Source organism: Schistocerca gregaria, chromosome 2, assembly GCF_023897955.1.
Source record: "Schistocerca gregaria isolate iqSchGreg1 chromosome 2, iqSchGreg1.2, whole genome shotgun sequence".
NCBI classification, from domain to species: Eukaryota; Metazoa; Arthropoda; class Insecta; order Orthoptera; family Acrididae; genus Schistocerca; species Schistocerca gregaria.
The window spans coordinates 469,357,343-469,371,264 of record NC_064921.1 but is presented as its reverse complement, the minus strand read 5'-3'; the positions used below and the strand labels follow the sequence as shown (position 1 = coordinate 469,371,264).

Genomic DNA, 13,922 nt, shown 5'->3' with positions numbered 1-13,922 from the left:
GACTGGCTCTCCCAAGGCCGTCAAAAGCTCCAATGGAATGTTGTCTACTCCGGGGGCCTTGTTTCGACTCTGGTCTTTCAGTGCTCTGTCAAATTCTTCACGCAGTATTGTATCTCCCATTTCATCTTCATCTACATCCTCTTCCATTTCCATAATATTGTCCTCAAGTACATCGCCCTTGTATAGACCCTCTATATACTCCTTCCATCTTTCTGCTTTCCCTTCTTTGCTTAGAACTGTGTTTCCATCGAGCTCTTGATGTTCCTACAAGTGGTTCTCTTATCTACAAAGGTCTCTTTAATTTTCCTGTAGGCAGTATCTATCTTATCCCTAGTGAGATAAGCCTCTACATCATTACATTTGTCCACTAGCCATCCCTGCTCAGCCATTTTGCACTTCCTGTCGATCTCATATTTTAGACGTTTGTATTCCTTTTTGACTGCTTCATTTACTGCATTTTTATATTTTCTCCTTTCATCAATTAAATTCAGTATTTCAGGATTTCTACTAGCCCTCGTCTTTTTACCTACTTGATCCTTTGCTGCCTTCACTACTTCATCCATCAAAGCTACCCATTCTTCTTCTACTGTATTTCTTTCCCCCATTCCTGTCAATTGTTCCCTTATGCTCTCCCTGAAACTCTGTACAACCTCTGGTTCTTTCAGTTTATCCAGGTCCCATCTCATTAAATTTCCACCTTTTTGCAGTTTCTTCAGTTTTAACCTACAGGTCATAACCAATAGATTGTGGTCAGAGTCCACATCTGCCCCTGGAAATGTCTTACAATTTAAAACCTGGTTCCTAAATTTCTGTCTTACCATTACATAATCTATCTGATACCTTTTAGTATCTCCAGGGTTCTTCCACGTATACAACCTTCTTTCATGATTCTTAAACACCCTGTATACATTACAATACTCTAATTTCCTGTCACAAATCAAGGACTTTAACTAATAAAGAACACACACTCCATAATCGTAGATATACTGTTACGAGATATAAACCTGCTACTAGCCGATATAAGTGTTACTTATATCCACTAAAAGATAACTAGCTGACAACTTCCTGACACATTAACATTTGTGAACTCGCGACTACCGCGGTTGCCAACCCCTCCTTCTCATTACACATTTGAGATACTCTATGATACTCTATTATACTTCCATTATTCATTTATGATGTTCTGAACTAATGCTCCTGGATCGGTAGGAGGGGGTCGACTTCGGGCCGCGAGTGTGTTGCGTCCGACTGCTGCCGTCATTAACGATCTGAAAAACGGCGTTTCTGTTTGTGCAATACCCATTACGAAGTGATTGTGGCGCAATTTTGTGCTGCGTTTTTCATTCATATATCTCGCAATCAGCGACGAAGCAGTTCCTGTGGCAGTTGTTATTGTCGTAGGAGCTCGATACGAAACCGTAAACACACTTATACTGCCGCAAATGCACGAGGAAAGTAAATCTCACCCCACCCCCCTTTGCCCCCCCCCACCCAAACCCACCCCCTTTGCAGTGCCACTCAGGCGGCGACAGTGAGCCTCCCGTTCTCCCCCCCCTCCCCCCCCCCCCCCCTTCCGCTGCCCAAGAGAATTCGGTCGTGAGCACGTGAACAGAGGATTCCTCTTTCGCAATTGCTATAAGCGATCGCTTGTTTTCCGCAGCATCTGCAGAAGGCCGCGTGGTGCAGGGTTCGCGGGCCGTGCAGGGCCAGTTCCCGTTCCAAGCGGCCATCACGATCGACGGCTCCATTTTCTGCGGCGGCTGCCTCATCTCCACCACCGCCGTCCTCACCGCTGCGCACTGCGTCGACGCGTAAGTACACACATTTTGTAGCAATACTGGCGCGTTCCGTATGTAAAAGTAATGTAATCGCCAAAGCATGGAATAATTAATACCAATACTCGACGCGCTTACATAGAAAATCTTAAGTGTTAGACAACCTTTCTAGATCAACAAATAGTTGGACTACATTAGTCTTTTGAAACCACATACCGAGCGAGATGGCCCAGTGACTTTTGCTACTGATAATCTGAAGAAGCAGGGTCTTCCAAAAGCAGGGGCAAACTGAAACTTGTCCGGGAAATATTTATGACTAGCTGACTCGACAATCTTTGCAATTGCTGAACATGTATGGGAATTGTATACACGTCTCTTTCTCCCCCTCTCTATCTCTCTCCTCTTCTCCCTTCCTTTGTCCATCTCTTCCTCCTCACCCTATCGCTGTCCATCATCTTTCCCCTGCTCCCTGTACATCTTTTATCCCTCACTCTCTCTATCCATCTCCTCCTCCCTCATCTCTCGGTCAGTATCCTCCTATCCCTTCTTTATATTTATTTCTTCCCCGCTTTCCTGCTCATCTCATCCTCAACCCCCTCTTACCTTATGTATTCTTATCACAAACGAAACCTTGATTAGGAATAAAAGTCAACATGAATGGGTAAATCGGTACTCAAGGGGTACGCACGGGGTATGAGAGAGACTATTCCAGCTATTGTATCTGTGAGCATAGTATCTTTAATAAGAATATTTCGCATTGATGCCTAACTCCACTGAGAACCGTGTGCATCACGACCGTATAATTGTCTATATGTTTTGGAGAAATAACAGGATCGGTCGTAAATATTGAAATATTTTATTTTACAGGTGATTACAGTGACCGAACTCGATCTGAAAAATAAAGGATTTCATTATTTACGAGCGATGCTGCCATTTGTCCAAAATATACTGGATACTTCGCATTGTTTTGATTTACTAATAGGAAAGATTATAAAGTTAGCCATAACAGAGCGTTCCTGTTTTCTGTTAAAACTTACTGCGGAAAGGAAAATAAAATTACGCATCTTCACAGCACAGCCTAGCATGTTCCTTCTCGCAGCCATTGCTGGATGATTGTAAGCTAAAAGTGTGCGAGTCGAAGTCCTACCCACTGGCAACATTATGTCCGAAGAAATAAATCAGGACCATGCACAGAATTGACGAACGGGAGTTTGATGTGAATGTGGTTTAGTTTAGGGATTTAAAGACCAAGCCGACTTTAATTTGAATGGGTTCAACAAAAAGCAAAATTAGCGCACATGGAGGACTGAGAACCCGCATTTCACGATGGAGAAGTCTCTTTACCCTCAACGGGTGCCTGTGTGGTGTGCAATGTCCATTCACGGAATAATCGGTGCGATATTCCTTGGTGGTACCGTGACTAGCGAACGGTAAGTGAAGGTATTGAAAGGTGATTTTACACCCATTGTACAAACTGACCCTGATTTCAACGAGATGTGGTTCATGCGAGAAGGAGCTCGCCTCAATGGAAGCAAGAAAGTGTTTGATGTCCTGGAGGAGAACTTTGGGGCCCGTATTCTGGCTATGGGATACCCAGAGTCCACTGACATGGGCCTCGACTTGCCGCTATATTGCCGCATCTGAACACATCCGATTTGTTTTTGTAGGACTATATTCAAGACAATTAGTACAGAAATAACGCGAAAACTATTGCTGAGCTGAAAATAGCCATTCGACAGCATCGATAATCGAACACGTCAGCGGGTCATGCAACATTTCGCGATTGGACTGCGCCACATGATCGTCAGTTTTGGCAAGTATATCGAACGGGTCATAACTCATAACCTACATCCGAATATCTGTATTGACATACACATGTCGAATAAATTGTGTGCACAGCGTAGTTTGTAACTAATTTACGTTTTTTTTTCATATAGTCAATAAATGTCACCCTGTAGAAACATTTGAAAGTACTTCATCGTGAATGAGGTGTAGATTATGTAATTGAATCAATGCGATTCTGTTGTTTTTACATGTACCTCAAGATAATTCATGTATCTTGGTAACTTACTATTGCATGGGATGCTAAAGTATAACAACTGTTCGGTTAATTAAATAGAAAAAAATTAAAAACTAACATACTTATGACTGCTTTCTCACCATTGGAGCGCTAGTATCGCTCCAGCTGCCCGTGGTAACAACTTTCGCTCCAGAAAGAGTCGTTATCTGAGGGAAAATATTGAATTGGTCTTACTGTATATTGCTATGCAATAAATTCCAGTAGAGAGCAACAGTTTTGTCTGTGCTACACCTACGATACGCAGAAGTACAAAGTATGACATAGTGACAGCGTTGATTGTGTTATGGTAATAAGTACAACATATATATACAGAATGGTTATTGGTTACGAATATACATAGATATGGGTACTAACACCTCCATATGTTTGCAGATAGCTTGACAATACCAGTGGAGCCGAAATAAGCTTGTAGCACTAGAAGGAAACATCTTAATAAACAGTCTATGACTATAATAGCGTTCAGGCTTACTATACATAAAATGTTTTTACAAGACAACTTAGGTGTTAATCTTAGTGTCGAAACCTATCACATAAGACTAACTGAGCATTGTAGAGACACGTGCACTTGAGGCTCATCACATTGCCGGATATTCTACTGTTGTTGAGGCTCCATTCGGTCAGTTCTCCTCTCTGACGTGGAACTGGATCAAGGTTTTCTTGACGAACAGCAGTTGGAATGTTACAATGCGTATCTTCCCAAAGAAACACTAGTAATCTCAGTCTATTATGATGACCAATAATTTATTTTGTCACTCTAAACTAACTTTTGAGCACATAAATTGTTGTCAGAATTGCATTTTTGGTTCAAGGAAGGAACTGTGCCAGTAAATGCAAATGTTGGACTCCAGGCTAGCGTGTGAACCCTGCCGTTGCGGTAGGAGACTGCGAAAGTCCACCTGACACTGATTCAAGAATTAGGAATCAAATCGATACAAGCATTTTTAATAACCGAGGGAATATAGCGTCTTATTTATCTTGGTGATGAACTTGCAGTCGAGTCACACGGTTGACAAAGGTAGTTTTCTCGCTATCGCACGAGAGAGAACCAACTTCCTGAAATCATACCACATGGCGTCTGATTCTATATCTACATCACTGCTCCCTAAGCCACCATAAGGTGACTACGGGAATTGTGGTACCGCAAACTGATGCCCCCTTCCCTGCTCCATTCGCGAACGGCGAGTCCGAATTGTGACCCTTGGTAATCCTCTATATTACCAAAATTTTTTTAGGTGTGCTCATCTCGCGAGAATGAGGGAGGATATAACATATTGTTCGGCTCTTCCCAGGAAGTACTCTCGTGAAATTATAACAGAAAATCACAATAGTAAACCTCTCTGTGATGCACAATGCCTCTACCAGTGGAAATTATTGAGCATCTCTGTAACGCTCTCGCACGAGCCAGACGATCCCGTGATGGAAAGCACTGCTCTTCGTTGGATCTTCACCTCTTCTGTCAGTCCTACCTGGCAAGCGTCCCAAATCGATTAACACTACTGAAAAATTCAGTCGAGCAAGCGTTGCGAAGCCTCTTCTTTAATGGATCTGGTAAACGCTTTTCCTGCTGTTTTACGTGATTTATTTCTCCAAGCGTAGTTCTGGATAGTTACTCCAAGGTATTTTGTGGTATATACTGTTTCCAGCAATTTGTCATCAATACTGTACTTATAAAGTAGAGGATTTCTTTTCCCATCTATGCGCAATATATTGCACTTATTAACGTACATCATCCATTAGCTCTTCGTATCTACATCAGCATAGATACTCTGCAAATCACATTTAAGTGCCTGGCAAAGGGTTCATCGAACCACCTTCACAATTCTCTATTATTCCAATCTCGTGTAGCGTGCGGAAAGAACGAACACCTATATCTTTCCGTACGAGCTCTGGTTTCCCTTGTTTTATCCTTACGTATATCGTTACTGTCTTCTGACGTTGCTACTTTCTTATACACAACCGCAACTTCTGTGGACAATCTTAAAGAACTTCCACGCTTTCTACCGGATCATTTACGTGCACCGTTAAAGTAACGGACCTATCACACTTCCCTGGGGTATTCTGGAAATTGCCTTTGTATCAGTCGATTTTGTTCCGTCAAGAGCGACGTGTTGAGTTCTGTCCGCAAGGAAGTCTTGATTCCAGGCTGGTTTGATACTCGCTAAGCTCGTGTTTTTCAGTAAAAGTCAGTGCAGCACAGTGTCAAACGCCTTCCGGCAGTCAAGGAACACGGCATCAACCAGAACGCCTATGTCACCAGCGCTGTACATCTCACGGAGAAACAGAGCGGACTGAGTTTTGCAAGATCTCTGTTCGCAGAATCGTGATTGATTTTTACGGAGGAGTTTTCCTTCTCCAAAACAGTCATAGCACATGAACATGTAACAGGTTCCACAGTTCTGCGACAGATTGACGCCAACAATATATCGTGCATCTATGTGCACCTGTAGACGAGCCTTCTTGGAAATGGGAGTGACGTGCGCTGTTTTAAAATCCCTTGGTTCGCCTCTTTGCTCCAGCGATCTACATTAAATTGCTGCTAGAAGGAGAACAAGTTCTTTTGAATAATCCCTGTCGAATCTTACAGGTATCTCATCTGGTCCACAAGCCTTTCTACTACAAGGTAATTGTTCTTATTTTTCTATTCCGCGGTCAGTTATCGGAATGTCTGCCATTTCGAAGTTCGTGGGACGATTAAAAGGATACACCATATTATGACCTTCCACTGTGAACAATTTCAGATACCTTATTCAGTATGTCGGTCTTCTCATGAGATTTGCTGAGGTAAAGCGCGACTGAGCCGCTGCTCACGACCTGTTGCAGCGGTTCGTTCTTCACAGTTCTGCTCGGAAGCCTGGAGCCGTTTCCTACGTCTGGGGACAATAGCCAGTCCATCACCACCACCGACGCCATCAAGAACGACGCCTTCTACACTCCGGACGGCAATGCCGCCTACTATGACGTCGGCGTCATCTTGTGGTCCGATCCCATCACCGTCACCGGTGAGTGTCTCCACTTAAATGTCTTCTAGGCTTTTGAGATGTAGGTCAGAGATTCTTAAATACTTTTGTTCCTAGTGCTAATATGGCTTCCAAGTCACAATTCTACGGTATGATTATCTATGGATTTGGCATTCAAACGCATACGACAGAATTGTCAGCGATAAACACGGGCTCCAACGTCACGTGCTTGAGATATGGCGTGAGGTTTGCCTGAAATATTTGGAATGTTAACATATTGATACTACAATCTGTTCCCGTTCAAAAGTGTAATTGTTTCTGCGCAAGCGAATCATATCGGAATGAACTTCTATAGACGTAAATCTTTGAAGACTTCAAAATTACGTAAGTCATAACATATTACTTACATACAGACTAATAAATGAATGATGTCTTAGGCCAGCGGTTGCGTCAACAGACATAAGCCTGTTTCGAACATAAGTAAAATTACAGATGGCACCGAATGTCTCCGCCACAACCTCTGTCAAATATGCCGTCACGGCCGTCAAATAGGCTGCACCACGCTCACCGTAGGTGGCGCTCACTACAGTTAGTTACATCGCGCCGTTTATCAGGCAACTAGTCAATATATACGACGATAAATTAATAACACGCCTACATGTGCAAATGAAGGAGCATATACTTATTAATACGAATGTCCAACAGATGAAATACTGTTGCATACGATCATTAGAGTGGTAGAACATTCGTATTAATAAGTATATGGTTCTTCATTTGTACATGTACGCTTGTTATTAATTTATTGTCGTATATATTGACTACTTGCCTGATAATCGGTGCCATGTAGCTCACTGTGGTGAGCGCCACCTATGATGCGCGGGGTGCAGTCTCTTGTGGTCGAGTCTCTTTTAAGAAATTTGACTGCGACTGCACTGTGAGATCGTGTCCTTGTACTCCAACTTAAAACACTTCGAATTTGGAGTTATGGCACATAGAATTTATCGATTTGTCATACTTTTAAATATTTTTATACGCTAAATTGTTATACTTTGCTCTTAACCACAGTTCTCCTTTAAAAATGCTGTAGAAAGAGGACAACTGCTCAGAGTGAAATGACATGGAACCAACAAATTTTAACGAAAATTTGAAAAATAGCTGTTGCTATAAACGTCAAAATATGCACACCAATAGAAGCACGGCACACGTCCTGAAGGCCCAATATAACTGCCTCTGTGGAGGCTCGCCCCCTGCCGGTAAAACTCGTTTACAAGGAAGGTGGGTATGCGGCAGTTGCCTGGAGACTATGAAAAAAGGCATTGGTCCAATGTCTGCTAAGAGTCTAGAGAAAATGACTACAAAATTCGAAAATACAGGATTTTTTTAATTGCTTTGTAATCAGAGGGAGGAAATGTGTCAAAAGGTGGTCACAGAATTGCAGGAGGGATCGAGCGGTGTTGTGCAAACATTCAGTGCACATGGACATGCCTGAAAGCACGGTGCATAAAATCCTACAAAATATCCTGCACTACTGTCCTTACAAAATCATCCATGTTCAGAAGCTACCTTCTGCTGACCTGGCAGCAAAACAAACGATCACTTTGGAATTTCTTGCTCGCGTGGAAGTGGACAATGAATGACCATGGACCACTCTGTGGACAGAAGAAGCCCATTGCCATCTCCAAGGACACGCCAATACGCAGAATTGCAGAATATGGACACAGCAAGTCCGCACGCACATCAACTGGTACTACTTCATTCTTCAAAGTTGATTGTGAGGTGCGGCATCGTTTGTTGAGGCGTCGTATTTTTTTTTTCGAGGAAATGACTCCTGTATCGTCACTGATAAACGCCATGCGTGTTCCATTCCAATCCTTCAACAGCGTGGATGTGTGGATAAGATCATTTTCGTGCAAGATGACGTTCCCCAGCACATTGCACAGCCAGTAAATCGTCTGCTGCAGAGGCATTTCGAAAACGCTAGAATTATCAGCCGTCATTTCTCTATGGCCTCACCGCCGAGATCACCAGATCTTAATTCGCGCCACTTTCGGATGTCTGAACGATGTTGAGTTCAGTGGTCCAATTACGAACGTGGCTCAACTGAAGACACGCATTGCGCAACGCATTCTGAACGTGACCCCTGAGACACTCCGATCTGTTGGGGAATACCTTGTTTCACACTTTCAACTTGTTGCAGAAAACGGCGGACAGCATATTTAATATATCTTGCTCCAGTCGCACAGCAGATAAAGGCCGATGACATTTTGCTTTTTATGTGGTTTTTCGACCTCGATTTTTTCCATCTGATGTAGTACGATGTTGCCTTGGTGAATGGTTTTACCTAGGAGTGCCACAACTGCTGACTGCCTAACTTTTGCTGTCATACATACTGAACAGTACGTCTGGTGTAATGAGCAACCACAGCTGTTGTGTTACGATTCATCTGTCACTTGTTGCCTACCGCATTTGCGCAAAGAAGCATACAGAGCCGCCTTTTGGTAAAATATTCGCGCATGTGTCTGTGAGAGGGTGTGTTTGTGTGTGTGTGTGTGTGTGTGTGTGTGTATGTGCGTGTTTGTGTGTGTTCCACGACATTTCCCCCTATCAATAATATGCTTTTCAAATTTGATGTCTTTCTAAGCAATGGTTCTCTAACTACATTTTTCGAAACGGGAAGTTAAATGCGAAAACCCTATACTTAGTGGAGTAACATTATTTTTTTCTTCCTTATGGGAAGTAAAATATTAATCGCAAATACAGGTAGACATTCTGTACATCATAGGTGCTATTAGTTCAGTGACACAGTAGACACAGTGGCCTTGATATTCGTGAAGCACGGAGGAAATGGCTCAAACTGTCAGGGACAAGTCTTATGCGCAGATGAATTTTGCTCTAAGTGTCTGTAAGTCGACTGAATGTCAGCACACTCTATCTACAAACATGTCTCTTAATTAGATGGCCATCTTATTAGATGGCCAGGCTGAAAGGTATTAATTCCTTATAACAGTGTAAATCCTGTGGCCGAGGGCTCCTAGGCGCTTCAGTCCGTAACCGCGCTGCTGCTACAGTCGCAGGTTCGAATCCTGCCTCGGTCATGGATGTGTGTTATGTCCTTAGGTTAGTTAGTTTTAAGTAGTTCTAAGTCTAGGGGACTGATGACCTCAGATGTTAAGTCCCATAGTGCTTAGAGCCATTGAACTACTGAACAATGTAAATCGTTCTTTTTCAACATGAAAATATATCTTATTACTATGAAAGGTTATTGTTAGGAGGCCAACAGCGTTGCCCCAATGGTACCACCGGTTCCCGCCAGATTACCAAAGTTAAGCGCTATCGGGCTTGGCTAGCACTTGGTTGGATGATCGTCCGGTGCTGTTGGCAAGTGTGTTGCACTCAGCCCTTATGAGGCCAATTGAGGAGCTATTTGAGGAGTTGCCGCTCTGCTCACGTAAACTGCCTACGGCTGGGAGTGTGGTGTGCTAACCATATGCCTCTTCATATCCACATTCAGTGACGCCTACGATCTGAGGCGGTCGGTCGGTCGGGCCGATGCGCCTTCAGAGGCCAGTTGAGACATTTTTATTATCAAAGGTTGGTAGCATGACAACGATAGTTACAGATTTGTGGTAGTATTCGATGAAAAGCAATGGTAAACTGAACTTGAATAAAACCACTAACAGCTGTTAGCTAAAATGGTACAAATGGCTCTGAGCACTATGGGACTCAACTTCTGAGGTCATCAGTCCCCTAGAACTTAGAACTACTTAAGCCTAACTAACCTAAGGCCATCTCACACATCCATGCCCGAGGAAGGATTACGACCTGCGACCGTAGCGGTCGCGCGGTTCCGGACTGTAGCGCCTAGAACCGCTCGGCCACTCCAGCCGGCCAGCAGTTAACTGATAATTTATTCAAAAGATCGGTTTTGCTTCGTTAAAGTAGCATCTTCAGTTCATAGTACATAGAAAATAAAGCAACCTTGTACTCTATACAAGTTAAAAAAAGGAGGATAGCCACTAAAAATAAAAGTGAATGAAAAGTACTTACAGTAGTGTCACATAATTAGCAAATGGAAAGACCATCAAATCAAGTAATCAATAAATTATAACGAACAGAGCATTGCGGTGAATAGTGCAGGAGAGAAGGCAATATGGCAAAAAGAACAGTAGATAAATGAAATAAATAAGATTAAAACAGAATACAAGAAACATAAATAACATATCATCAGTAGACCGTCTTTCTGAGAAACGTAATCCGTTAACCAGCCCCGTCACTACAAGGATAAAGAAAAACCAACTGGAAAAGTGTTGCAAGACAGAAAATCGAGAAACAGGAAGTTAATTAAGCTATTGGGCCTACATGTGCATCCATGTGCAAATTGATTGCAGGTGAAGGACTAAAAGTACCAAAGACTATAAACTTTATTTAAGTCATTGGCCTACAAAAAACAAGTCGTAACCGAGAATGAACGTTTCACGTAGTAGGACGCCCCATTCTTAATGGCGAACCTAGGAAACCAGAGAACAGATTAATAAACCATCCTACGTAACTTGAGTGTCCACACATACCAATACAATAAATTTACATACTCTGTAATTGGTTGCAGCGAGGTTAAAGCAAGGGGCGGTCAGCTGTACACTACACTAGGGGTTGGGGAGAGGGGGGGGGGGGGTTGCCACATGGTTGGAGGGACTGGTGAACGATGGAAGACCACACAACGTGTCGAGCGCGGCGGAATTTTGAACTTCAAAGGTTGAGGAACGTCTTCAGAGTAGAACATTATATCGAGGAACCAGAAGAACACAGAAAATCGAAGACGCGACTATTATCAGGATAGCATATTGCATTAGCGGAATGCCAGAATGTAAATAGTGAGGGAATAAGGTACCAAAAGTGGATACAAGAAATTTTGAGGCCCAATGAATTAAACTCTACTTTTTGAACACTTAAAATCTTAGCTCGATCCGATTGTTTAAAAACGCAATGGGAGTGTGTTCTTATGCGAACAGTCTAAACCTCCTCAAGGATGTTGAGAATCAGGTCTTTCTCCTGACGGTGCACAACAGATAAAAGATTGTTCGAGTTTGTAACTAAATGTTTCGTGTGGCGTAAATGTCTGCTTTAGGCTGCCAGCGAGCTGGCCAAATTAAGATGTTACCAGAAAAATGTGTTAAATGACCTACCAATCCGGTCAATATATCTTATTGAAAAATCACCGCACTGGATACCATAAACATCAGACACATTAAATTTACAAGTTGCTGAAATCTGTGCCTACATTTTTAACCAATCATTTGAGATATAAAATACGCGGGGAAATGTTGTTTGCTATGAGACTGACACCAGTCTTCTCAGAAATCTTGCCATAGTACAGGAGCCTATAGTAAAAATTGGTCTCAGTGTTGTTAACGATGGACTGGAAAGTGATACCATGGATGTCATCGAGCCCACGACTTTTTTCATTCATTTTTGGTACCTTATTCATTCACTATTTATATTCTAGCAGCCCACTAATGCAGTGTGCTATCCTGATGATAATCACGTGTTCGTTTTTGCTATGTTCTTTGGTTCCTAGATAAAGTTTTTTACTGTTAAGGTATTCCCCAACCTTTGGAGTCAGAATCCCGCGTCGCCTGTCACATGCTCTGGTCTTCTGTCATTCGCTAGCCCCTCCGGTCGTATGGATATCCCCATCAATGCAGTATACAGCTGACCGCCTGCAGCACTTTACCCTCGTCACAACTTTACCCTCTTGACAACCATCTGCAGGGTACATAAATTTCGTGTATTGGTCTATCGGTTCTTCTGATTTCTCATGTCTGCCACTATAAATGGAGTCTCCGACTATGTTATTGGTGAGTGTTTGAAGTAAGGTTTATAACCTTATAAATTTTTTAATACTCTTAGTCCTTCATCCGCAGACAGTCTGCACATGGATGTACGAGGAAAAATATCTTAACTACCTTCTTGCTACCCGATGTTTAATCTTGCATAACTTCTTCCTTCTGTTTTCTTTTTTAATTTTTTTACTAATTGGCACGGTTATTGGTTTACGTTTCTCAGATCGAAGCTCTACTGATGGTATCTAATTTTATGCTTCTTTTGTTATGTTTAAATGATATCTGTTACATTTAATTACCGTTTTTGCCATAGAGTCTTATCCCCTGCACTATTTACCCCAGTGCTCTGCCAGTTATTCAAATGGTTCTGAGCACTATGGGACTTTACATCTGAGGTCATCAGTCCCCTGGAACTTAGAACTACTTAAACCTAACTAACCTAAGGACATCACACACATCCATGCCCGAGGCAGGATTCGAACCTGCGACCGTAGCAGTCGCGCGGTTCCGGACTGAAGCGCCTAGAACCGCTCGGCCACAGTTACCGGCTGCCATTTATTATTGGTTGTCTACGTTCCGTTTTAATGAGACTGGATTCTGTGAGTACGAACGTTGGGTCGTCTTCGTATGGTAGTCTACGTGACGCTGCTTTTCAGTTAGGTTTATTGTTGTCGCTTTCCTTAATTATTTTAATTTTATGGACTACGAGGATGCCTCGCTTTCTATGCAGTATCATCTGAAGACGCTACTTTAATGCAGAGAAACTGGTCGTATGAATAAATCACCGATTAACACATGTTTGCATTTTTATTCAAGTTCAATTTACCATGAATTTCGAAGGTCGTGGCAGCCCATGTTATAACGTTGTATATGAAAAGTAAGTTTTCCTTCATTGGAGTGTTCCACTTTGCATTCGTAGCAGCAATAGTTGTTCACTATTGCTGTTACTATTGAAAAATGTGCGAAACAGGAAAAATTCGAGTAATACATATTAAAGCTTTGATATTAGTGCAAACTGTAAATACACAGCTTTGTACGAAAGTGCGGGTCTGAAGAGGGCAACTTGCACAGTTCACTATTCTCAATGCAGCGATATTTCTACTCTGTGTTCCAACTTTACGTATACTGTCCTGGAAGTTGTCCCCGACGGCCCCTGCCGACGAGCGGTTCTAGGTGCTTCAGTCCGGAACCGCTCTGCTGCTACGGATGTAGGTTCGAATCCTGCCTCGTGCATGGATGTGTGTGACGTCCTTCGGGTGGTTAGGTTAAA

The 13,922-nt window shown here is 42.6% G+C and overlaps 1 protein-coding gene across 1 annotated transcript in view; it reads left to right on the top strand.

Moving 5' to 3' along the window:
• Window positions 1-13,922, top strand: part of LOC126335840 (brachyurin-like) — a 66,552-nt gene that overhangs the window by 17,416 nt on the left and 35,214 nt on the right. The window contains exons 3-4 of the mRNA XM_049999309.1: window positions 1,661-1,811; window positions 6,676-6,854. Of these exons, the coding sequence (XP_049855266.1) occupies window positions 1,661-1,811; window positions 6,676-6,854 (330 nt within the window). The remainder of the gene's footprint in view (window positions 1-1,660; window positions 1,812-6,675; window positions 6,855-13,922) is intronic.